The 22,522-nt window shown below is 54.1% G+C and overlaps 1 protein-coding gene across 5 annotated transcripts in view; it reads left to right on the top strand.

Annotated features, from left to right (window-relative positions):
- The window catches only part of IKBKB (inhibitor of nuclear factor kappa B kinase subunit beta), a 48,936-nt gene extending 27,704 nt beyond the window's left edge, over window positions 1-21,232 (top strand). For 2 of the 5 annotated variants that reach the window (XM_057537256.1, XM_057537255.1), the window contains exons 6-22: window positions 1,051-1,139; window positions 2,170-2,259; window positions 4,370-4,494; window positions 7,704-7,811; window positions 8,973-9,102; window positions 9,385-9,579; window positions 10,210-10,324; window positions 10,953-11,076; window positions 11,637-11,794; window positions 11,947-12,008; window positions 13,009-13,118; window positions 14,464-14,513; window positions 14,600-14,699; window positions 14,892-15,039; window positions 16,940-17,067; window positions 19,222-19,312; window positions 20,351-21,232. In XM_057537256.1, the coding sequence (XP_057393239.1) occupies window positions 1,051-1,139; window positions 2,170-2,259; window positions 4,370-4,494; window positions 7,704-7,811; window positions 8,973-9,102; window positions 9,385-9,579; window positions 10,210-10,324; window positions 10,953-11,076; window positions 11,637-11,794; window positions 11,947-12,008; window positions 13,009-13,118; window positions 14,464-14,513; window positions 14,600-14,699; window positions 14,892-15,039; window positions 16,940-17,067; window positions 19,222-19,312; window positions 20,351-20,416 (1,889 nt within the window). In that variant the 3' untranslated portion in view covers window positions 20,417-21,232. Of the gene's footprint in view, window positions 1-1,050; window positions 1,140-2,169; window positions 2,260-4,369; window positions 4,495-7,703; window positions 7,812-8,972; window positions 9,103-9,384; window positions 9,580-10,209; window positions 10,325-10,952; window positions 11,077-11,636; window positions 11,847-11,946; window positions 12,009-13,008; window positions 13,119-14,463; window positions 14,514-14,599; window positions 14,700-14,891; window positions 15,040-16,939; window positions 17,068-18,307; window positions 18,868-19,221; window positions 19,313-20,350 lie in introns of those variants that run through there. The other 3 variants (XR_009006505.1, XM_057537257.1, XM_057537258.1) reach the window with 3 other exon arrangements.
- The last annotated feature ends 1,290 nt before the right edge of the window (window positions 21,233-22,522 follow it).

Below are 22,522 nucleotides of genomic sequence, written 5' to 3'. Positions count from 1 at the left end.
TTGTTTTGCTTCCAGACAACTTACTAAATTTTTCCCAGTTTTCAGTCTGTTGAGTCTTCCTGGCATATAGTCAGATCATTTCCAAATAAAGGTGATTTTATCTCTTTCCAATACTTCTTCATTTTCTTCTTTTGTAGTACAGGTTGTTAGGACTTCTGTTGAAGTTATTAAACCTCTCTTAGGGGTAAAAATCACGTCCTGCTTGGAGTCTTAGCCTTGGCCGTCCTGGGTCAGTCGCATCGTCATGTTTGCTCTTCACGGCAGAAGCCGTGGTATCAAGTGACTTCACAGCCAGGTTGTGCAGGCTCCTTCCTTGCCAGCTAGATTCTGAGCCCTGTAAAGTTGGGGACCGTGTCCTCCCTGATTTCATGTCCCCCAGAACCCAGCAGAGAACGGGGCGCGTAACGGGCACGCGTTGGACTGTCAGAGGTATTGAAGGCGCCCCCATTCTCTCCTTCCAGAGCCCCCCGCTTCTTCCTTGGGGCCACCTCTGCCCTGCGGACTCTACATCAGATGACCAAGTGCTCTCTGTCCAGGGGGCCCTTCTCCCTTACCTGCCCAGCAGAATTTAGATTTTTTTTGAGCCTCTAGACCAGAGAAGTTCCCCTTCTCAGTCTTTATCAGCATCAGCTGGAGGGCCTGGTGAAACACACATTGTGGGGTAACCCCAGGTTTCTGATTCACTTCGTCTGGGTTGGGACCCAAGGGTTTTGCATTTCTAACAAGTGTGCACGCTGCAGGCCCAGGCAGTGCAGCTTGAGAACCGCCGCTCAAGACTGGAGTTGGTGACCTCGTGGGTGGAAGGTTCAGAGTTCTTTGCGTGAACGAGGCAGATTCTGGTGCTGGTCCAAGTTCTGCTCACCTAGCCGGGTCCCCTTCCCTTCACCGGAGGGTTGTGTGCCGGACCCCATCCCTCCACTGCGATCCCCTGCACCGCGTCAGGGTGTGTGTCGGGGGCACGCGGTAATCATCTTTCACTGGGTAGGCGATGCCAAGTGAAAAGCATTGTCCAGGCTTAACGAAAACTCACTCCCCTTTCCACCCTGTCAGCCTCTGCACTTCGATACCTTCACGAAAACAGGATCATCCACCGGGATCTAAAGCCAGAAAACATCGTCCTGCAGCAAGGGGAGCAGAGAGTGAGTGACCTCCAGGGCCTGGGGAGGGCGGGTGGCAGCTGGGCGGGGGAGGAACCCGCTTTGTGTGTTTGCGTTTCTTTGCTCACATATTTGCTTTGATCCTCTGGGAAGGCTTTTTGATTTGGAACGAAATTCAGCGAAAAGTTCTCGCTTGCAGATTGAGGCAAGTTTGAATGGACCACATTGTTAGTCATCCAAGTTGCAGGAATCTGATAAGAAAAATAATGTTTGTCTTCCAGCTGACACCCCCAGCCTTTGGGACTTGCACTTCTTGGAAGTGGACTTTTTGTTTTCCATCTGTTTGAGAGCCTCAGCTTTTGAAGCTGACAGGGAGACCATCTATAAGTTGGTTCTGGACGTGGCCGAGAGGAGGCATTTGGAGCTGGCACCTGCCCATGGGGCCTGGTCCAGCCTGCAGTTTCCCCAGAGCTCTCAGGGACCTTCTCCGGGGCCCCCTGCTCAGGTGTGGGGTAACCTCCCCTCAGGGCTCGGCCCTGTGCTCTTCCTGGCCTTGTTTGTTCAGCTGGGTGACGGGCAGGGGCTCAGCGGAGTGGAATGCAGTAACTCAGCTCCCGGACCGTCTGACCTCTTCCACGCAGCTTCCTCCAGCATCCTAGGCGTGACCCATGCCTGTCCTAGCTCTCACCTTTGGCCCAGTTCACGCTCATTCCTGCCAGTTCTAAGATTTGAGAATTAAAGGTATTTACTGAGAAGGAACTGGCCTGGTCCTCCTTTGCGTCTAGGTTTAGCAATCCTGAGGGCTGGTGCGTGGTCTGCTAATTTTGACCTTCCTCTGGCAGTTGGTCGCAGAGCAAGGGGGAACATGTGCCTGGCGTTTTTACATTGTTTCCTTTTGCCCAAATCTACCATGTCTAGGGCATTCTCCTGTGTATTTGGTGGTCCTTTGGAACTTAGGGTCTTAGGATTGGGAATTCAGAAACATCCTCTGCTCTAACAGAGACATTCAGAATTTGTGAAGGACAGTGCACTCTCATAACCATCAGGTTTCTCCTCCTCCCTTTTTTTTCAGTTAATACACAAAATTATTGACCTAGGATATGCCAAGGAGCTGGACCAGGGCAGTCTGTGCACTTCATTTGTGGGGACCCTGCAGTACCTGGTAAGAGACGGGGTTTCCATGTTTGTGTGTCAGTTTCTGTCTGATGGCCGTGTCTGTGGCTCTCTTCCTCCATCCTTGCCTTCTGCCATCTAAGTTTGCTGGCTCTTTGGATGTTTCCTGGATGCCTAGGAACTGTTGTATGAGGTCAGAATCATAATCCATTCAAGTCAGCACGTTTTGCCAGCAGAGGCCTTACGGAGGGACGTGGTCGTCTTCTCATATCAAAAGGACTCTGCTCCTGGGCCCTCGCACGAGTCCCATAACCTCTCATGCTGCAGTATTTTATCTGAGGACAAAGAGTTTAAACCAGGTTCTTGCTGGTCTGCAGGGGGCCTCAGTTTCCACGCAGCATGTCAGGGGCCATGGAGGAGAGGGCTGAGCTTCGAGCTCCCACCCTTTCTTTTTGTTATTTGGTCTTAATACTGCGGTTCTATTTGTCACTCATTCATCCAAGAAATATTGGTCAAGTGTAGTTTTAGAGTTTAGGAGGAAAGCAGGCATCACCCTGATAACACAAATAATGAAGAAATTACAATTGTGTTAAGTACTGTAAAGGGAAAGTGCAGGGTGTTATGAGAAAATATTTTAGGAAGACCTAGCCTGGTCTGGGACCTGAAGGATGAGGGGGGGAAAGGGGGACTGGGGGAGGGGGAGAGAGAGGAAGTTCCAGGTAAAGGGATAGGACATGGGAGACCAGAAGGTGTGGCAGGAACCAGAGAAGAAGGAAGAGGGTATCTCGAGTTGAGGCTGGAGAGAGAGATAGAGGACAGATTATTCACAGCCTTGCTGGCTGGGTTAGAGATTTTAAACTTTATCCTGAAACCTCTGGAGAGACATGGAAGGTTTTTAAGTGTGAGAGGGATCGGGTTTACCTTTTGAAGAGACCATGCTTGGTACCGCGTGGAGGGTGAATTGCAGGTAGTGGGGGAGTGGTAAGGAGGCTGTTGTGCTGAGCTGGTCCGAGCTGGTGGAGGGCCTTGAGGATGTAGAGGATGGTTCAAGAAATGCCTGGAAGAGACCCAGCAGGACTCGGTAGTAGATTGTTTGCAGATGATAGCCAGTACATGTTGATTAAAGGAGTCTACAATTTAAAAAAGAAAAACAAAAAAAAGGTTGAAAGCCACCTGGGCTCGACGAGCTTAATTATCCTACGTGGTTCTTATATAGAAAGAGAGAAAGCCATTATTGAGGTCCTTTTGAGTGTATCCATACTTTGCACTAACCCCACAACCGGGCAGTGGCCTGCCGGTTTATCACCTGCCCTGGGGAGTAGGGGATTCAGAGCGGGAACTCGAGGCTGTGACTCAGCACGTGTGTCCACATCACGTGACCCTGTAGCTCCTGCCCGGCGTCCTCTGGACCCCTCGTCAGCTCAGCAGCAGTTAGTGAGGACCCCAGGCTCTGACAAGGGTGCTCGGCCAAATTGTTCACTTGCGGGCCTAAAGCTTCTGTCCGTAACCGGACACAGAGGCTGACCTGTGCGTCCCCACGTGTTTCCTCTTGGTTGGGACTCCGTGGTCCTTCATGAGTGTCATGCCCCCAGCCAGCCCGGGCGCAGTCCTGCCTCCACGCCTTCGCTTGTCATGGTCCTCCCTGCGCTGTCTGCCCTGAGGCACTCTGAGCCGTTCTGTCCCACCTGCGCTGGGAAGCTTCCCTCGGTCGTCCCCGCCTCTCTGCTTGGGCAGCAGCCACGCATCTGGCCTTTCCTACCTGACTGCAACAACCCGTCCCGCTGTCCGACCGCATGCTGTGGACCTCGCCACTTTAGGGGACTGGCTGACATGCAGTGCGTGTGCTGTGAACAGGTGTGCATGGCCGGGGTCACTCCCCTTTGTTGTCCGTGCCCTGTCTTCCCCTCCCTGCACAGTGCTGGGAAAAGGGTACACGCTGCACTCCGGTTCACCTGAAATACCCCCAGGCCATTGTTTCAGCACCGGGACTGAATGAGGTCCAGAGAGATCCTAGGTACCACCTGCTGAACACGTGGTCTCCTCCTCACCTGGAGCGGGGCCCAGGGAGCACGGGGCACGATGAGAGGCTGGGTGCCCCGCTCCGTGGTAGACCCTCGGATGGGGAGCAGCTCAGGTATGTCCCGCCATTGTCACCGCAGGCCCCTGAGCTGCTGGAGCAGCAGAAGTACACGGTGACCGTGGACTACTGGAGCTTCGGCACCTTGGCCTTCGAGTGTATCACGGGCTTCCGGCCCTTCCTGCCCAACTGGCAGCCCGTGCAGTGGTGAGTGAGGGCTCGGGGCGGGCCGCCCACCCGAAGGGGCGGTATCCCCCTGTCTTTGTCAGATGTCACCTCGCCTGTCCTGTCTCACTGGGCGCCCCAGGCTGGGCCTGAGACACCTGTAACCTGTTGCCCAGAGGAAGTCCCATTAAGACCTGGCACGTGGGCAGTCTGAGCTCCAAAAGCCTGGAAAGATGGAAGGTTGTTAAGTGTCAACCTGGGTTCTGAACCTTAACAGCTTTAAATCCAGTACTGTGTAAATGCCTGCTCTGTGCAGGGCAGGAGGTCATTGTGTTTACAGAGTGTGTGTGTAGTGTACGCTTACACCGAAAACACTGTGCATTAGTAAACAGCATGTTCACATGACAAATTATGAGCTGTATTTACATGAAAATTTATTGTTGACAAATTTTACTGTTTTTAAAAGCATCAAAAAGTGGCTTAAAATGTGAACTGAATACATTTCCAAAAAGAGATTTTCTAATAAAACAAGTCAAAGGATACAATTAAGTTTTTAAAAATTACTTTATATTTTGAAACTTCTTTTCTGATTATAATACTAACGTGTGGTTCATTGCATACATAAAAGTTAACCATTACTGAAATGCATCATTTAAAAACTAACACCCCCCTAAATCAGTTAGGTTGAGAGACCACACACTAATTGAAATGATGCTACTGTTGTTCAACATTATTTTTTTATCTCCAGTTTTTATTTTTTGGAGCAGTGGTAAGTTCATGTGGTTCAAACTTCAGAGCATAAAAGTGAAAAGTCATGGTTCCTCCCCACAGGCATCTGGTCCCGTTGATTTTGGGTCCACCTCTGAGGATGTCTTGTACGTGTACAAGCAAATGGGCATGTACCTGTTTGTTAACTCATTTATGTATGCCACCACATTTTACCTCAGTGACAGTGTAATACGCACACTGCCCTGTACGTGCTCTTCCAGGATTTTTACACTGAGAATTTCCTCCGACTGCTGTGAACATGTCTCTGTGTCTCCAGATTCTTCATTGTGCCTGTGTTTATTTAAAAAACAAAGTAGGTTACCATGCATACTCTCATAGAACCTGCCTTTCAGACTTGCTACTGAAAATGCTTTCTGTTCTTCCATGGTCTTTGTCACATCTGTTTGCTGTTCCACTGTAGTTGGTTTAACCTGCTCCCCATTACTGGAAGAATCAGTGGTTTATAATTTTTACTTCTTAAAATAACACCAAGAATAACATCATTGTAGGGAAATCCTTGTACGTCCGCAGTTATTTCCCTGGGATAAATTCCTAGAAATGGGATCAACAGATCAAAGATTATCCGCATTTTAAAGGTCTTCCATGTGCACTAACAAATTGCTCCACAAAAAGTTTGTATAAATAACGTTTCCACCAGGAACGTACGAAGCTGCCCCTTTGTGGGTCCACAATGGCTGTTGTCACGTTTCTCAGTATCTTTCTGGAAGTAGCGAAAACATTGACTTTTTCAAGGGACAGGTACTTACATCATGAGATTGTTTATTTATAAGAGTAAGATGTAGCCTTTGAAATCAATTCCAGAAGAGTAGTTTTGTGTGACGCGGTCCAGTTCAGTCACCATTCACATGCCAGACACTGGAAGAGATGAGCCTGGCACGGTCCCAGCTCCTGAGGAGCCTGGTGACATGGCAGAGAGTGCCCTCCTGTGGGGACTGACTTTAGGAGAGGCAGCGCTCCTGAGCTGGGTTCTGGAGTGTTGAATTAGCTCATTACATGAGAGTCACACCTTATCATGTAACCATCACGACAAAAACTTTAAATGTCTGTACATCTATAGCGTTTTTAACTAACCAAGGAATTACTGCATTTTTTTCAGTTCAAATGTCGAGCGTTTCCATTATTTATAACAAGATGAGTTAAAGTCCATTAGAACTAGAAGAAGAAATGCTATTTGAAGCTATCCCTAATGGCCTGGCATCTTCATAGTAAGTTTTTTGTCTTCAGAGCCAGCCTCCTGTACAGAGCCGGGAGGCCGGGTGACCACTTGCAGGCGGACATCTCTGAAACCCAGTAGCTGTGAGACATGCCTGTCTTGTCTGCCTTGTAATGCCTCAGGCAGCTTTAGCAATTTCACTCTCATCTCAGGTGGCAGGTAGATAGTAACTTCAGGACAAATGCAATTTGAGCTTTATTATCCTACACTGAGCTACTGTGAAGTGCATTTTAGGACTGGCCTAAGCAGTAAGCATTTCACTTACTGTGTCCTTTTCTTTATCTATATAGTTTCCCGTTGACAGACCGAGTTTCTATCAGAGGACCATCCCATTGTGTGTAATGACAGCCTGACTTAGAGCAGGCAGGTTCCAGCTGGACCCCAGCTCTTCCAGGCTACGTGTGCTCCACATGGTCCGGTTCACCCCTTGCCAGTGAGGCTTCAGGGCTAAAGCATTTTTCATTTGAATTTCTTACGTGTTTTTGAAAAGGAAGGATGTAGGCATTTAGACAGGGTAGAAGGGGCACCAGACTTTGGATCTGAGTCCCCGGTGGTGTGACCTTGGGCAGGTCCCCTGATCTTCACTTCCTCACCGCTGAATGGTTGGCTGAAAACCGTCTACCACATGGGGTCATCAGGCAGAGAAGGGCGTGTTCGCAGTCAGTGCTTGGTTATCTATGAAGCATTATTCAGACTTACGTCATCACCCTTGTCCCCGAGAAGATTTGAAACCAGTGTAAAAATTTGCTTCCTTCAAATACTATTTCAGATACATCAAAAGGGTCTCTAGGTTGGGAAATGTAACCGTTCATTCACCATCAGAAGTAACGCTTAGCCACACGCGTTAAGAGGGAAGCGTGTGGTGCCTGCAGGTTTCACGGGAACAGGATCCTTGTGCAGCAATCTTGGTGTGCACGCCCTAATTTCATCCTCTACCAAACCGTGAGAGTTTGGTGTTCGATGAAAAGTAGAAGAAAGATAAGGATGAGCCAGGGTGAGGCCAGGAGTCAGCAGGACAAGCCTGAAGGTCAGTCACACTCACCGGGCAGTGCTGACGGCCTTAAACGCTCAGAGAAGCATCCTAGCAGGACGCAGACGCACTGGCCGGCATCCCAAGGGGTTAGCTAGCGACCCGGGGGCATCCCGTCCGGTTGTCAAGTGGAAGGCTACCGGTGTAGAGGGGCTGTTGGCTGCTGGGTGACGCAGGGTCATCACGAGCGGCGTGACGGACCAGGCCCTGCGTCCGCAGGCACTCCAAAGTCCGGCAGAAGAGTGAGATGGACATCGTGGTGAGTGAGGACCTGAACGGAGCCGTGAAGTTCTCCAGCTCGTTACCCCAACCGAGCAACCTCAACAGGTACGGCCCCAGGCCTTCCCCTCCGCGTCGTGTCCGTCCTTTTTTAGAAGTGGAGGTCAGAGCCGACGTCCTGGTAGCTCTGATGTGGGGACGTCCTGCTGTGGCCAGCACCTGGCATAATCCGTCTCAGTGTTAAACTTAGAACGCCTTCCCCCCGACCCCATCTAGAAGTCATCTCCTTCCCGAATTCACACAGCAATCTGTCTGTACTTCTCATCACTCCAAGAAGCTTCTACCTCGCGTGACATTTGGTTTTGCAGAGGGTTTACCTTCTGGTCAGCTGTAAGCCTTTGACGGCCAGGGGATTACGCTTTATTTCTCTTTGCCTGCAGCCTAATCGTGTGTTACTGTCAACAAACAAACCTTTTCGGTGTGAACGGCACTGCCGTCTGGTCTTAGAGCCAGAATGTGAGCAGTCAGGTAATCCTATCAGAACTGGGGGCTAGTACAGAGGAAAGCTGCCAGGCGGCTACACACAGCTGAGGAGCACGGAGCACAGTGACCATGAGTGTTTGGAGGACGGGGAGAGAGGTACCGAGTGGACTAGCTGCGCGGGATGACTGGGCGGGCTGGAACTTTCTGGAAGGATCTGGAAAGACGTGCAGGACAGACATGGGAAAGATGGGGGGTGGGGGGGCCCAGGAGCGGCAGCTCGTAGCGGTGCTGGCCTCTGCAGGGCTTTCTTGGGGGCGCGGCGAGGGCCACTGAGGGTGCCGGCGGGGCCCCGCCGGGCTGGGAGAAGTGAGAACTTTGTCGTGTGGACCCCGCGAGGGGTCCCCGGGGCGACCGACAAAGCGAATCGGCAGCGAGAGGTCTGGATCGTGTGGGCGGTTCTCCTGAGGTGGGGCGGGCCTGGGAAGCACATAGAAAGCTCCCTGAGGTTCTTGCACAGCCACCTGCCGAGACAGCCCTGCTGTGAGGGTGTTGGCGCGGATCCGGGGGCGGGGGGGGTGAGCGCCTGAGTGAGTCGTTTTGTTGGAAAGGCTCGTCTTTCCTCAGGTTAGTCCATCCTCAGGGATCGCTTTGGCCCCGTCTGCGTGATGGTCACGTGCGTGTGAGGTGTGAGTGCCTTTCAGCGTCCACGCGGGGCCTTGAGGCTGGCTCTGGGCCCGCACGCACGCGCGCACGCACACACACGCACGCACGGCCCCCTCTTCTCAGCGTCCTGGCCCAGCGGCTGGAGAAGTGGCTGCAGCTGATGCTAATGTGGCATCCCCGGCAGAGGGGCACCGACCCCGTCTACGGGCCCAACGGCTGCTTCCGGGCCCTGGACGACATCTTAAACTTGAAGGTGAGCCTGCGGGCCGTGGGCTGCCCGACCGGTGGGCAAACGCAGGCTCCCGTGAGGGCGTCTCCGCCTGAGAGGGTGATGGGACCCCTCGCTGACCGACGTGGGTCACGAGGTCGTAGCTGTGGCCGGACAGGAGTGGGAAGACGCCTCCTGTGTGTGGCCCAGCGCTGGCCTTCCTCCCCAGGCCGGGCCTCTGGGAGGCTGGGAGGTGTGGGGAGTGGCAGAGGATCCGGGCCAGCAGGCGGGAGTCCGTCAAGTGGTTTGTCCTGGCTTGTGTCGCAGCTGGTTCACGTCTTGAACATGGTCACGGGCACCATTCACACCTACCCCGTGGCAGAGGACGAGAGTCTGCCTAGCTTGAAGGCCCGGATCCAGCAGGACACAGGCATCCCCGAGGAGGACCAGGAGCTGCTGCAGGAAGCGGGTCTGGCCTTGACCCCCGACAAGCCTGCCGCTCAGTGCACCTCCGACGGCAAGGTGAGACTGGCCTCCTGCAGGCGCCCCAGCCCCACCCGACCCCGGGAAGCTGCTCGCCCATCCCATCCCACTCCGTCGTGCCAGGCAGTCTGTTACCACGCAGGGCAGGCGCCTGCCTGTTTTGAGGTTGGAATGCGAGATCCCGTGAACCTGATAGGAGATCTGAGTCACCCCATGCTTCACCTGTTCCTTCCAGACCACTGGGAGTGCCTTTCTTTTGCCTTTGCTGCTAAAGTGATGCTTCATTTTTCCGAGTCAACCAAAACTATTTTTGACACACCTCGTGTGTGCAGAACCGTGCTGATAGCTGCACAGAAAGAGCTGGAAAGTTAACGCAGGAGAGAGAGTCACTGGACAGTAAAGCAAACCATCTAAGTTGCACAATAAAGACAATCAGAGAATAAAACAGAACAGAGTAAGTTGTAGATAAGGTTTGCATTTGGGAATAAGTGTAAAAGGAACAGCCAAGGGAAGCAGAGGCCGCGGCCCCTAGGAAAGGCTCGGTGGGCGCCCGGCACCTGCTCTCTGAGGACGGTGCTGTCGGGACCCTCTGGAGACTCCCCCCGTTGTTGCTTGAGAAAAGGAGGGGCTGGGTCCACGAGGCCTCATTTTGCTCTTGTCCCTTTGCAGCTGAACGAGGGCCGCACCCTGGACATGGATCTCGTTTTCCTCTTTGACAACAGCAGGGTCGCCTATGAGACCCAGATCTCCCCACGGCCCCAGCCTGAAAGCGTCAGCTGTATCCGTAAGAACAGCGTGATCTTTTAAAAGATAATTACTTACAGTGCTTGGGACGAGGCTGGAGGGAGAGCCCTGGACCGAGGGAGGGGTCCCCCCTGAGAAGATGAGTCCCTCCGGCCCTCAGGCAGCCTTCCTCATTTGCACCCGCGAGGAGTAGCCCAGGTGAAGAGAGGAAAGGACATCCATCTTCAATTAATGTCAACCTCATTTAAACAGAGGACAGACAGTACTGCCCACAGGCCACTGAACTTGACCCACGTGACCATTTTCTTGATTTTTGAAGTCGTCTTCATATTTTAACAATCGATACGTGCACGCGATACCAAAAAGTCAAAAAGATTGTACGGTAGGCAGTAAGTGCCTCTGGCTCCCCGGCTCCCCAGGGGAACCACTGCTGCCTGACTCCTGGGTCAACCTTCTGGGGTGTTCTGTGCGTCTGTAACTTTTGACGTGCCTGTGCTCTACCAGGGCACAAAAACGTCTGCAACCGTAACCAGGCCCGGCACCCGACACGGTTGTGCAGCAGCAGAGCATTACACAACGGAGCAGTGTAGACGTGCCTGCGAGCCCCGCGGGCAGGAGGCGGTCCGTCGCAGGCGCCGCTCCCTGACGGTCGTGTGTGTCTCTGGCAGTGCAAGAGCCCAAGAGGAGCCTCCCGTTCTTCCAGCTGAGGAAGGTGTGGGGTCAGGTCTGGCACAGCGTCCAGGCCCTGAAGGAGGACTGCGGCCGCCTGCAGCAGGGCCAGCGCGCCGCCATGTACGTGCCCGGCGGTTCGCCTTCGCTTGCTCAGAGCTGCCCGGTGGCCCGGCCGCAGGACGGTGGCAGAGGCGAGGGCCCGGGGGTGGCCGCTGGGAGAGCGAGCAGGGGAACGCTAGTCTGGAAGGGTGGCATGGAGGGAGGCTCCGTCAGACCCGACCAGGCCGGTGTGGTCGGCGGGCGGGCGGCGCAGGGGCGTGGACAGGGTGGGGCTGCCGGACGGAGGGCAGCACCGGGACCGCGGAAGGGCTCGCTGCGGCGTGGGTTGGCCGCCCTCCCCTGACCGTCCTGCCAGGCCGGGCTGACTCTTTCCCCGGGTTGTGGCTGGTTTTGGGTCGCTTCGTGTGGTACTTGGCCCAATTCCAGTTTGGGAGCAGAACCTCAGCCATTGCCGAGGGCCAGGAGATTGTTGTTACGGTTATAGGTGGCTGCTCTTGTTGTGGTTATGCTAATTATAGCAGGGGCCTGCCGTGGTGTTCAAGGTGGTTTTGTTATTGTCCGGGAAATGGTACTTGGACGCCAGAGACGCCCCACAGTTCTGTTTCTCGGGGCCCCTGCAGGATGAATCTGCTCCGGAACAACAGCTGCCTGTCCAAGATGAAGAATTCCATGGCCTCTATGTCTCAGCAGCTCAAGGCCAAGCTGGATTTCTTTAAAACCAGCATCCAGATTGACCTGGAGAAGTACAGTGAACAGAAGGAATTTGGGATCAGTGAGTGTACGCTTTGCGATGAGTCTCGAGAGAGCGTCCCTTTCCTCTTCTTTCCGAGGTGTCTTTTGTCCCCTTGCCACTGAATCGCTTGTTTTCTGTTTTGGTTTGGGGATGTTTTCGTTTTGCTTTTAATTTATTTTCCTTCCATTTTTTTCCAGCGTCAGACAAGCTGCTGCTGGCCTGGAGGGAGATGGAGCAGGCCGTGGAGCTCTGTGGACGGGTAGGAGGCGCCCTGGGGTCCCCAGCCCGGCCGAGGGCGCGAGGCTCTTCACTGCCGTCCTCCCCTTTCTCTCTGCGCGCTCGGTTGAGCTTGTATGTCGAAAATGAAATTTTCCTCTCCCAGCTCTCTGCCCTCAGCTAGGACTTGCTGGAAAGAGGGGGAGAGGCAGGGGGTGGGGGACAGTGCAGGGGGCCCTGCCGTGGCAGGTCCGGGACCTGCACAGATTGGAGTCAGGATTACGACGTGAAGTGTCCTCTTTCCACGAGAAGGGGCCTTGGATGAAGGAGCAACACGCCGTCTTGTCGGAGGTTGTCCTAACCTCCTTGGGACATGAAATCCCCAGGAAAGAATGGGTCTAAGGGGCAAGTCTTAGGACAGTGTAAATCAGATGCCACTGAAAAGTGTCGATTATGAGGCCAGGGTGTGACGTGGCAGACCTCACACAAATGGAAGACTGTGGACTCCAAGGCTTTTTCCTGGGCTTTGTCACCATTTTCCCTGTGAACTTGGGCAGGGAGTTTCACCTCCGAGTCTTAACATCTGTTCCGATAAATCAGTGCCGACGTGCCTTCTTAAAGGTGGGTGCCCGTCGGCAGTACCTTGTTCAACCACGGGGACACGGGCGCACCCCCAGTCTGGGCACTCGTGGGTGTAATCCCTGAGATAGCGGACGAATCTGGAGAAGAGAAGGTGCCCCGGCCGCTTCTCCACGCCAGGACCAGGCCAGGCCCCCACCTGCTCTGTCTCCTCTCACCCTAACGCAGCCCTTTGAGAGCCTAGTTCACGGTGGAGGAAACTGCAGCGCAAGGTCAGGTGACCTGCCTGAGGGCCACGCAGCTGGCAGGTGGCCGACCCCAGATCCGACTGCAGGGCTCCAAGTCCGTGTCCCTTCCGGCTGGTCGGCTGAGGGTCTGCGGCGGGGCCGGAGGGCTCCCCCGAGAACCCCGTGTCCCAGGAGTTTCTCGCTGCGTCCTTGGCCTCAGCACCGCTCTTCCTTCAGGAGAACGAGGTGAAGCACCTGGTGGAGCGGATGATGGCGCTGCAGACGGACATCGTGGACCTGCAGCGCAGCCCCATGGGCCGGAAGCAGGGCGGGACGCTGGACGACCTGTGAGTGTGTGTGTGCGCGCGTGTATATGTGTGTGAGTGCGTGTTGTGTGAGAGTGAGTCTGTATGTGAGCGTGTGTGTGTGTGTATGTGTGTGTGAGTGCGTGTTGTGTGAGAGTGAGTCTGTATGTGAGTGTGTGTGCATGTATATGTGTGAGTGCGTGTTGTGTGAGAGTGAGTCTGTATGGGAGCGTGTGTGTGTGTGTGTGTTGTGTGAGAGTGAGCCTGTATGGGAATGTGTGTGTGTGTGTCTCTCTCTCTTTGTGTGGGCATGAGTGTGTGTGTCGGGCTGGTTCGAGTGCGGTCCCAGTGGAGCCCCATGGGCCCACTCCCCCCCGGAGCTCGGCCCCTGGGGGGTCATCTCGGCACGTGCAGAGATGAGCACGGACACACCTCCGTCACTCTGAGCCTCACAGGATAGGGAAGCGCTGTCTGACCTCACAGTTACGGGGACCAGTTCAGATAATGCCCCCAGTGGTGGCTCGTGAACTACAGAGGCTGCCGTCCCAGGAGCCTTTGCTTGACCAAAGTATCAGATTAGACGCCAGGGCCGCCCAGCCCATCCTCACTCGGCGTGGCCCGAGGAGCAGAAAGTAGAACAGGGGAGGAGCCTGGCAAGTCTTAGAAGGTGGGATGTGGAAACTTCATCTGAGTCTTGATCAGGAACTTGGCCTTGGCTCCGGGGGCGGGGGGAGGGCAGGGGGGTGCCTAGGCAGAGCAGCCCCGCCTGCAGCCCTGGGAGCGGACAGGAGGGGCAGGTGAGCCTCGGGGCCCCTCAGGAGCTACCTCCTTGGGGCTCAGCCGTGTCCTCTGACGCTTCTACTAGGATTCTTAGGACCAGATGCCGAACATCAGAAATTTAGTTATTTGTAGTCCATATTTTCTCAAGTCATTTAACCCTTTATTCTCCTCTGGTTTTCAAACGAAAGTCACCCCTGAAAATATCAGCCCGTCTCACTGTGTTAGGGGCACTGGGAGGGCGTCTGTGTCTGCTCCTGGGCTTGAGTTTTTGGGGGCCGCGTTCTCCGGGCTCAGGTCCAGCAACAGACCGCACCCAGAGTCCCGGTGGCAGGAGCCGGGCGGGCAGGGAATTCAGAGGAGACTCCTGTCCTGAAGATTCTCACTAGGCCTTGGAGGTGTTTGAGTTTTGATAATGAGGCGAGCCTTCCCTTGTCATGGATGTCACCTGTAACATCACCAGGAACGATCGTTTGCTCCAGTCGGGATGTGCTGCCCGTCTGGCTTCTAGAAATCAGTAGTGCTGCCGGCAGGAGTTGGCCCCGGCGCTTCAGGTGAGCTTGTTGACCTCTGCTCGATGCTGACGAAGCTGCTGTCTCGTGTGTTTCAGAGAAGAGCAGGCGCGGGAGCTTTACCGGAGGCTGAGGGAGAAGCCCCGAGGTGAGTGGGCCACCTCCCGGGTCCCTCGCTACCCGGGCACCTAGGCCAGCCCCCCGCGGACCGTGCGACACCGTCCCTCTTTGCAGACCAGCGAACCGATGGCGACAGTCAGGAAATGGTACGGCTGCTCCTGCAGGCAATCCAAGGCTTTGAGAAGAAAGTGCGAGTGATCTATACGCAGCTCAGGTATCAGGCCGCCTTCCCTCCGGCGGGGCGGAGCGAGGAGGGGCGGCGGGCTGTGTGTGAGGCCTCGCCCACTCACCTGAGCCCCGCGGGACCTCCACCTGCAGCGGCCGAGCGGAGCCTTAACTGCCGGGGCTGCGTCCTGCTTCCTGCGACCCACGTGCCGCTGGAGCTTGTCACGTTTGTTCTTCACAGCAAGACTGTGGTCTGCAAGCAGAAGGCTCTGGAGCTGCTGCCCAAGGTGGAAGAGGTGGTGAGCTTAATGAGCGAGGATGAGAGGACTGTGGTTCGGCTGCAGGAGAAGCGGCAGAAGGAGCTCTGGAACCTCCTGAAGATCGCTTGTGTGAGTGACCCTCGGCCGGGCCCTGTGCTGCCGGCCCCCGCCCACACACCTGGCGTGGGGACCGCGGGGCCCCCGCCAGCGCTCCGCTGCTGCCGCTCACTTTCTACTTCTCTGCTCCGTGACTTGGTGTGAGTGGGGAGGGGCGAGGTGGGTGCCTGTGTCCTTGTGTTACTTGTGCGTGTGGCGGCTGTGATAAATCATCACAGTTATTCTCACGGTCCTGGAGGCCAGAAGGCCGCCCTCAAGGTGTTGGCGGGGCCGGGCTCCCTCTGGAGGCTGGAGGGGAGAATCCCTCCTCCTTCCTCGCCTCGTCTTCGATTTCGGCGGCTCCCAGTACTCCTTGGCTTGTGGCAGCATCCCTCCCGTCTCTGCCTCTGTCTCCACGTGACCCTCTTCTCTGCGTCTCTTTTCTGAGTATCTCTTGTAAAAACACTTGTCGCTGGATTCAGGTCCCACCCAGATAGTCCAGGGTGACCTCATCACAGGCTCCTTAGCTACACATGCAAAGATCCTTTTTCCAGGCGAGGTCACACGCCCAGGTTCCTGGAGATCTGCATGCAGCCCCCGCGGTGCGTGCCCATGTGGCCGGAGCCGTGCCTGTGCCGTGCAGCACTCAGCCCGCACTTTCTGTGCCCGCCGTCTCAGCGTCGCTGCGATCCCACTGAGTGCTGCTCAGAGAGAACCCTCAGCACAAAAGAGAGCCCCGGACAGAGAAGGGAGACGAGCCGGGTAGAAGCCGTGTCTTGGAAGCGAGCTGGTGGGACAGACCCCGCCGCCGTGAGGGCTGCAGGGAAGTTGAGGAGGTGACAGCAGAGCGACTTGGTCACGGATCAGGGGCGCACGGCTGCATAAGGTGGAGTGGCCGCCGCAGCCTGGGGCGTCAGAACACCTTGGTCTCCTTCTGTCCCGCGGATGGTGCAAGTCACAGAAAGTCACTTAGGACCGTTGTGTGTCTGTCTTCTACTTGGAAAGAGTAAACACACCTTCCTTCTAATTTCCTTGTAAGAGTTTGTTAAGCGACCCGACTAATGAAATAGAGCCCTCAGATCTCTCTGTATTTAGAATCTTTTTTTAATATAAATTTATTTATTTATTTATTTATTTATTTATTTTTGGCTGTGTTGGGTCTTTGTTGCTGTGCGCGGGCTTTCTCTAGTTGCGGCGAGCAGGGGCTACTCTTTGTTGTGGTGCACAGGCTCTAGGCGCAGGGGCTTCAGTAGTTGTGGCACGTGGGCTCAGTAGTTGTGGCACGTGGGCTCAGTAGTTGTGGCACGTGGGCTCAGTAGTTGTGGCACGTGGGCTCAGTAGTTGTGGCTCGAGGGCTCTAGAGCGCAGGCTCAGTGTTTGTGGCGCACAGGCTTAGTTGCCCCGCAGCATGTGGGATCTTCCCGGACCAGGGATCAAACCCATGTCCCCTGCATTGGCAGGCGAATTGTTAACCACTGCGCCGCCAGGGAAGCCCCTAGAAACTTTTACCAAAAAGCACACCTATAGATACAGAAACAGTTTCTAAACTGAAATGCAAACCATCGAATAGCGATGTTGACCTATCTCTCCAGGAAGAGCCTGTGTCTCATGGCCAGTTGTCTCATGAGAAAATACCCTGGTGTGGTGACTGGGACTTCCCTGGCGGTCCAGTGGTTAAAGACTTCACCTTCCAATGCAGGGGTGTGGGTTGATCCCTCGTCGGGGAGCGAAAATCCCACATGCCTCTCAGCCAAAAAACCAAAACATAAAAAACAGAAGCAATATTGTAACAAATTCAATATAGACTTTAGAAAGGGTCCACATCGAAGAAAAAAAAAACTTGAAAAAAAGAAAATACCCTGGTGTGAATGCAAAATTTGAAACATCTGTTTGCTCCAAAACTGCTGACTCTCTTCCTGGTTTTATCATCTAGAGCAAGGTCCGAGGTCCCGTCAGCGGAAGCCCGGACAGCATGAACACGTCCCGCCTGAGTCAGCCCAGCCAGCTGCTGTCGCAGCCTTGCTCAGCCCCTGACAGCTTACCCGAGGCCGTCAAGAAGAGGTGCGTCCCCGTTCACCGCGCCCAGTGCAGGAGTCAGGGCGCGTCGGTCACCCGTCGGCGGGTCTGTGCGTGTTCCTCGGTGTTTGTTCCCTTTGCCGGGTGCTGTGGGGACAGATGTGGCGTTCTGCTCTCAGAGCTCCTCCTGACTTGCTGACTAAGGCTTCCTCGTCTGAGGTCAGGTTGCTCGTTGCTGGACGGGAGCCTTGGAAGTGCTGGCCATTCCCCGCTTCCCGCGAGTCCACCCATCGCGGTCTGCTCGTAGAACCAGGTCCCTGAGGGCGTGCCCTGGCCTCCACGCCTGAGTCGAGTGTCACTGGTCCCTCCCGTGGCCTCTCCCTGCCCCACTCATCACCTGCACCCCTGCCGCAGAGCTGGGAGCAGAGCCCCAGAGCCCTTCTGGTGAACTTTTCCCTCCCTGCTTCCCCCCTAGTGCTGCCTCCAGGCTCCTCTGGTCAAATCAGTCTTCACAGGAGACCATTTTGATCGAGTTATTCCTCAAGTTATTTAGGGACCAGCCACGGCTTCCTGCTGCCTCGGGGTCCAAGCCTGAGCCTTCTCAGGCCTTCACGCCACCTCCCCATTCTGACCCACTGCTCCCAGGCAGACTCTGGCTCTGCCGTCAGGGGTCTTAAAGTCTGGTCCAGACCAGCAGCATCGGCGGTTCTGGGTACTTGCCAGAAATGCAGATTCGGGATCAGGAGCTCGGGGTGGGGCCGAGCAGTCCTGTTGAACCAGCCCTGGCTGACCCTCCCGCACCCTGAAGTTCCAGAACCTCGGCTCCGCTGACACCTTTCCCCAGAGCCATCCTCCCTCTGCGCCCACCTCCTCCCCGGCCCTGACACACGAGCACAGGGATCCTTCTCCTCCTGGACATGGTTAAAATCGGTTCCTGTGGGCAGATCTATAGAAGAGAAAACAGATTAATGATTGCCGAGGGCAGGGCGCAGGGCAGGAATGGGGAGTGACTGACGACAGGTACAAGGTTTCTTCTTGGGTGATGAAAACGTTCCAAAACTGGATGACCAGGATGGTTGCACAACTCCATAAATGTACTCGAACTATGGAATTGTGCACCTTAAATGGGTGAACTTTATGGTTTGTAAATTTATCTCAATACAGGTGTTTTTAAAAATCCTGTTCCTGTACTTGGGGGGTTTGTAGCCTGTACTGTTTTGGATTTTTTATGTTTAATTTTTTTTAATTTTTTATTTTTTTTGCCGCTTGGCTGGCGGGATCTTAGTTCCCTGACCAAGGATTGAACCCGGGTCCTCAACAGTGAAAGCGCAGAGTCCTAACCACTGGACCTCCAGGGAAGTCCCTGTTTTGGATTCTTAATTCTCTCGCCAGCTTACTGTTAGCTCCTTGAGGATGGTAACCAGGTCCCGCGCCTCTCACGGGGCCTCTGGGGCCGGCCCGGAGCCTGGAGCCTGGTTAGTAGCCCATGGATGAGTCTGGGCAGCGCTGTGCTCTGTTCCTTCCATCAGTGCCCCCTTCACAGTGAGAGGAGGGGATCGAGGGCCCTTCCTCCTGGATTTGTCACTCTCTTTCCATGAGATCCTCAAAGCTCTGGAGAAGTCATCCCGGGGGCCCAGGCCGCTGTCTGTGTCTCCACGCCCTCAAGCCAAGGTTAGAAAGGACAGACGGCTCGCTCTGCTCTCCTGTTTCTCACCGCGGCCGGTTCTCAGGGGGACACGTGCATTTCTCATCAGAGAGAAGGAGAGAGCGCAGTAAACAAATCAGTTCCCACAACTTGCTTCCCCCAGATCTCAGCGAGCTGGGGACACCTGAGGAAATTGCATGGTGTGTATATTTTTGTCCAATTCAAAAAGTGGAAAACAGGTGATTTGGGAGAGATCTTCAGATTGTGGCAGTTTGGAGAGAATCTAGTTAAGTCAGAAAGAGCTTTGGTATTAAGCCGGATCGCTGCTTTTCCACGTTGTGAACAGCGGTGCTCGTAGCTGGATTCGAGCTTCTGTAACAGCACTCAACTAGATGGATGAAATCACTTAGGCAATAACATGGTGTTTTAAGACACTCAGCCTCAGAATAATTATTTAATTTTTAAAATCTTTCCAGAAGCTCTTTAGCATATTTGCAAACACTTTTGAAAAGTTAACATTGACCACGTTCTAATAATTCAATCATTTTTCTTAGTGAAGACCTCGTGGCTGAAGCACACACCCTGTGCGCCCAGCTGGAAAACGCCCTACAGGACACCATGAAGGAGCAGGACCAGAGCTTAAGGGTAATGGCCCGTGGGAACCCCCGCTGCTCCATGTCCTTTCTTTCTGCAGCAAACGAGAAAAAGCAGATCGAAAGGCGATGCCGTGCTTCCTCGATCTCAGTGTACGCTTAGGATTTTCTAGTGCATACTTCTTATTCCCCATGGTAACAATGCTGATGACTGTTGAATGTGTGCAGGTACTTTATGTGCTTTATCTCATTTCATCCTCACTATACTTGATCCTTACGAGGAAGGTAGCATCACTGTGAGAAGGCCTCTCCCCTGCTGCACCTTCTGTACAATTGCCGGGCGTCTGTGTGTGTGGTGCAGTGCTGGGCTCCGGGAACAGAGCAAGAGCCCGTCACCACCCCGCCTCTCAGGGACTCGGGGCTTAGCAGTCCTAGTTGTAGGGAAGCTGACCTAAAGAAAAACGAGTCCAGATGCAGGTACGTTAAGACAAAGCTGAAGTTGCTGAGAGGATGCTAAATCATTCGCTTGGCTCTTTGGCCTTTTCCTGCCGATACAGTCACATGCTAGCGTCTCCGGAACTTCTTATTTTGGGGAAGAATCGGAGGGGATACTGGTCGTTGTAATCACTTCTTATTTATTCAAGTGTCCTTCTCTGGTTTGGGGCTCTCTGTGTCTCTTCTTGCTGTTCTTCCTCCTCCGAGCCGTGTATATTCCGATCCTTTCACTGCCCATTTGCACTTCTGTCAGAGGAAAAGGAAGTCTGACCAGGCCATTTCACCTGGCGAGGTTGGAGGTCGAGAGCTGAGATTAGCCCAGGGTACCAGCTGCCCGCAGTGAGCATGAGTCGGTGCTGGGAGCTGCAGTAATAATACTTGAATCGCCTTCCCGGAATCTCAGGGCTCCAAGCCCATCCGAAGAAAAGCTCCAGCACGGTTTTGCAGACGTAGCTCTAGCTCAGGGGTACCCTGCAGAAACAAGAATGTCTTAATGAGAGGCATTTAATTTCCTTCTAAACGGTGCTGGTTGCCTCCCGAAGAAGGCGGATGTCTGGGTGGCCTCGGTGTCTTTAACGTGCCCGTTGACTTTCAGTCTCTAGACTGGAGCTGGTTGCAGTCGGGGGAGGAAGAGCCGCACAGCCTGCAGCGGGCCTCCTGATGGTGGGCGGCCCCGACCCCGCTGGGCTGCCCGGCCCGAGGCCCCCGGGGCCCCGCTGCATCGCGCCCGGTGTCCTCGGCACCCAGATGGAGACCTCGCTTCCCCAGCAGCCGTGACCGCCGCCGTGGACCGAGGGTGCAGCCCTCCGTGGCAGTGCCAGCAGCTCGTCTGCACGCCGGACGTCCTCCGCCACAGAGGCCCAGCAGACGTGGATGCCGAGCGCGGCGTCTGGGGAGATAGAGCCACGGCGGCCGCTGCCTCTGCGCGGAGACAAGTGCTCCAAGTACGCTGGCTGCACAGACCACTGGCCGCACGTCTAACTGACTTTCAGGACGAAGTGTGAACGGCACTTGGTGCTAGCTGTGCTCTCCTGACCCCTCCTGATCTCCAGAGGCCTCATCCACCTGTCTTCACAGCTAAGGTTTCATCGGGATCCGGCTTCTCTCGAAACCGTGGCTTCGGCCCGGCCCGGTCCTCCCTCCTCTTCTGATTTCACGGCTGCTAACGTTTTCCTTCTGCCTACGACCTTGGGCCAGGTTGGGTGAGTGCTGCTTTCCCCGTCCGGAGTCTCTCCAGCCAGAGTGAGTCGCTGGTGCCAGGAGGGGAGAGCATCTCCCTTCCTGTGGGTCCCAAAGAGTCCCCGGGAGCCAGCTGCCATGGAGAAGAGGGAAAGAAGAGGAAGGTGTCTGTCAACCACCAGCTTGCTGACCCCTGTGCCCACACCCCCTGTCCATGGGTGTGGCGGGGTGGACGGGGCAGTTCCCATCCCTCGTATCATCCAACGGTATTATTAAATGGATTTATATTTAAAAAGCAGATTCTCTATGTTGTAGCATGACTCAAATCCCACAGTCTATTTTTATAATACCTCTGGTTGGGACTTCTGAACTCAAAGTCCAACTTTAATGGAAAGTTTTATGAAATTGAAGGGTGCCTGATCAAACAGTGCCAGAGCACCAGCACTGCCTCTTTGACGTTTCACAAAAGCTGCTCCTTCCTTTAACAGCAGGAAAGCAAAGTGAGTTCACATGATAACAAACAGGCAAGTTTGGTTGGAGAAGAAAGTGGGACGAGAAGAGTTTCACAGAGTGCCTTCCATGGAGGCGGTACAGTGGGTTCTGTGTCAGGGAAGTTTGGGAAACGCTTCATGCTTTAACTGCCTCTTGGAGATTCACCTTGTGCACTGGTTTATTAAAGAATCTGAAAGATCTATAATAAAAAACTGGCTTAAATCTGCCTAAATCCACTGTTTACCCAACTCATTTGACAGTAGAGCCTTTTTTTTTTCTCCCGGGTGCATGTAACATTGATTAACGTCCCAAAGAACTGAGTTTGATAAAGCGTGATTTTGGAAACACCGGTGAGGAGCACAGTGGGACATTATTACCAGAAAGGTAGGCTGGGACGGGGTCAGATTAGGGAGGGAATGAATGTGGAGTTAAGAGTCAGGGGCTGATTTTATAGGCATTTGGGAGCCACTGAAGAATTTTGAGCAAGGAAGGACATCACCAAAGCTAATGTTTAAAACGAGTGATGTAACTGGAATATGCTAATTGGTTGAAAAAGTGAAAATTCTGGAGGTAAGACTTCCACTTCCAAAAGGTGGAGCAGATGTACTTTTTTCCTATTCCTCCTGCTAGTAAAGCTGAGATCCTTGGACGTTATTTGTAAACAAAGATAAGAAGACCCCCAAGAGGTAGTGAGAAGGAGGCAGACCAGCTAGGGACCTTGGCCCTGAGCGGTGAGGTGGTGGTGAGTTCCCTGGGTTTTCCTCTTGCCTCCTGTGTCCCTGACGGAGGCTGGAGATGCCGACCAATGGCACAAACAAAGAAGCTGCTCTCCAACTGTGTTAGATTCCTAGGTCTGCTGTAACAAATCACCACAAACTACGTGGCTTAAAACAGACATTTATTCTCACAGGTCTGGAGGCTGAAGTCTGAGATCAAGTCCTCCAAAGTCCCTAGGGGAGATTCTGTTCCTTGCTTCTTCCAGCTTCTGGTGGGTCCAGGAGATCCTTGACTTAGTGACTGCATCTCTGCCTCTGTGGTCACATTGCCACCTCTTTTTCTATCTGTCAAATCTCCCCTGTGTACCTTTCATAAAAAA

Source organism: Balaenoptera acutorostrata, chromosome 21 (assembly GCF_949987535.1).
Source record: "Balaenoptera acutorostrata chromosome 21, mBalAcu1.1, whole genome shotgun sequence".
Taxonomy (NCBI): Eukaryota; Metazoa; Chordata; class Mammalia; order Artiodactyla; family Balaenopteridae; genus Balaenoptera; species Balaenoptera acutorostrata.
This window is presented reverse-complemented; position numbering and strand designations above follow the sequence as displayed.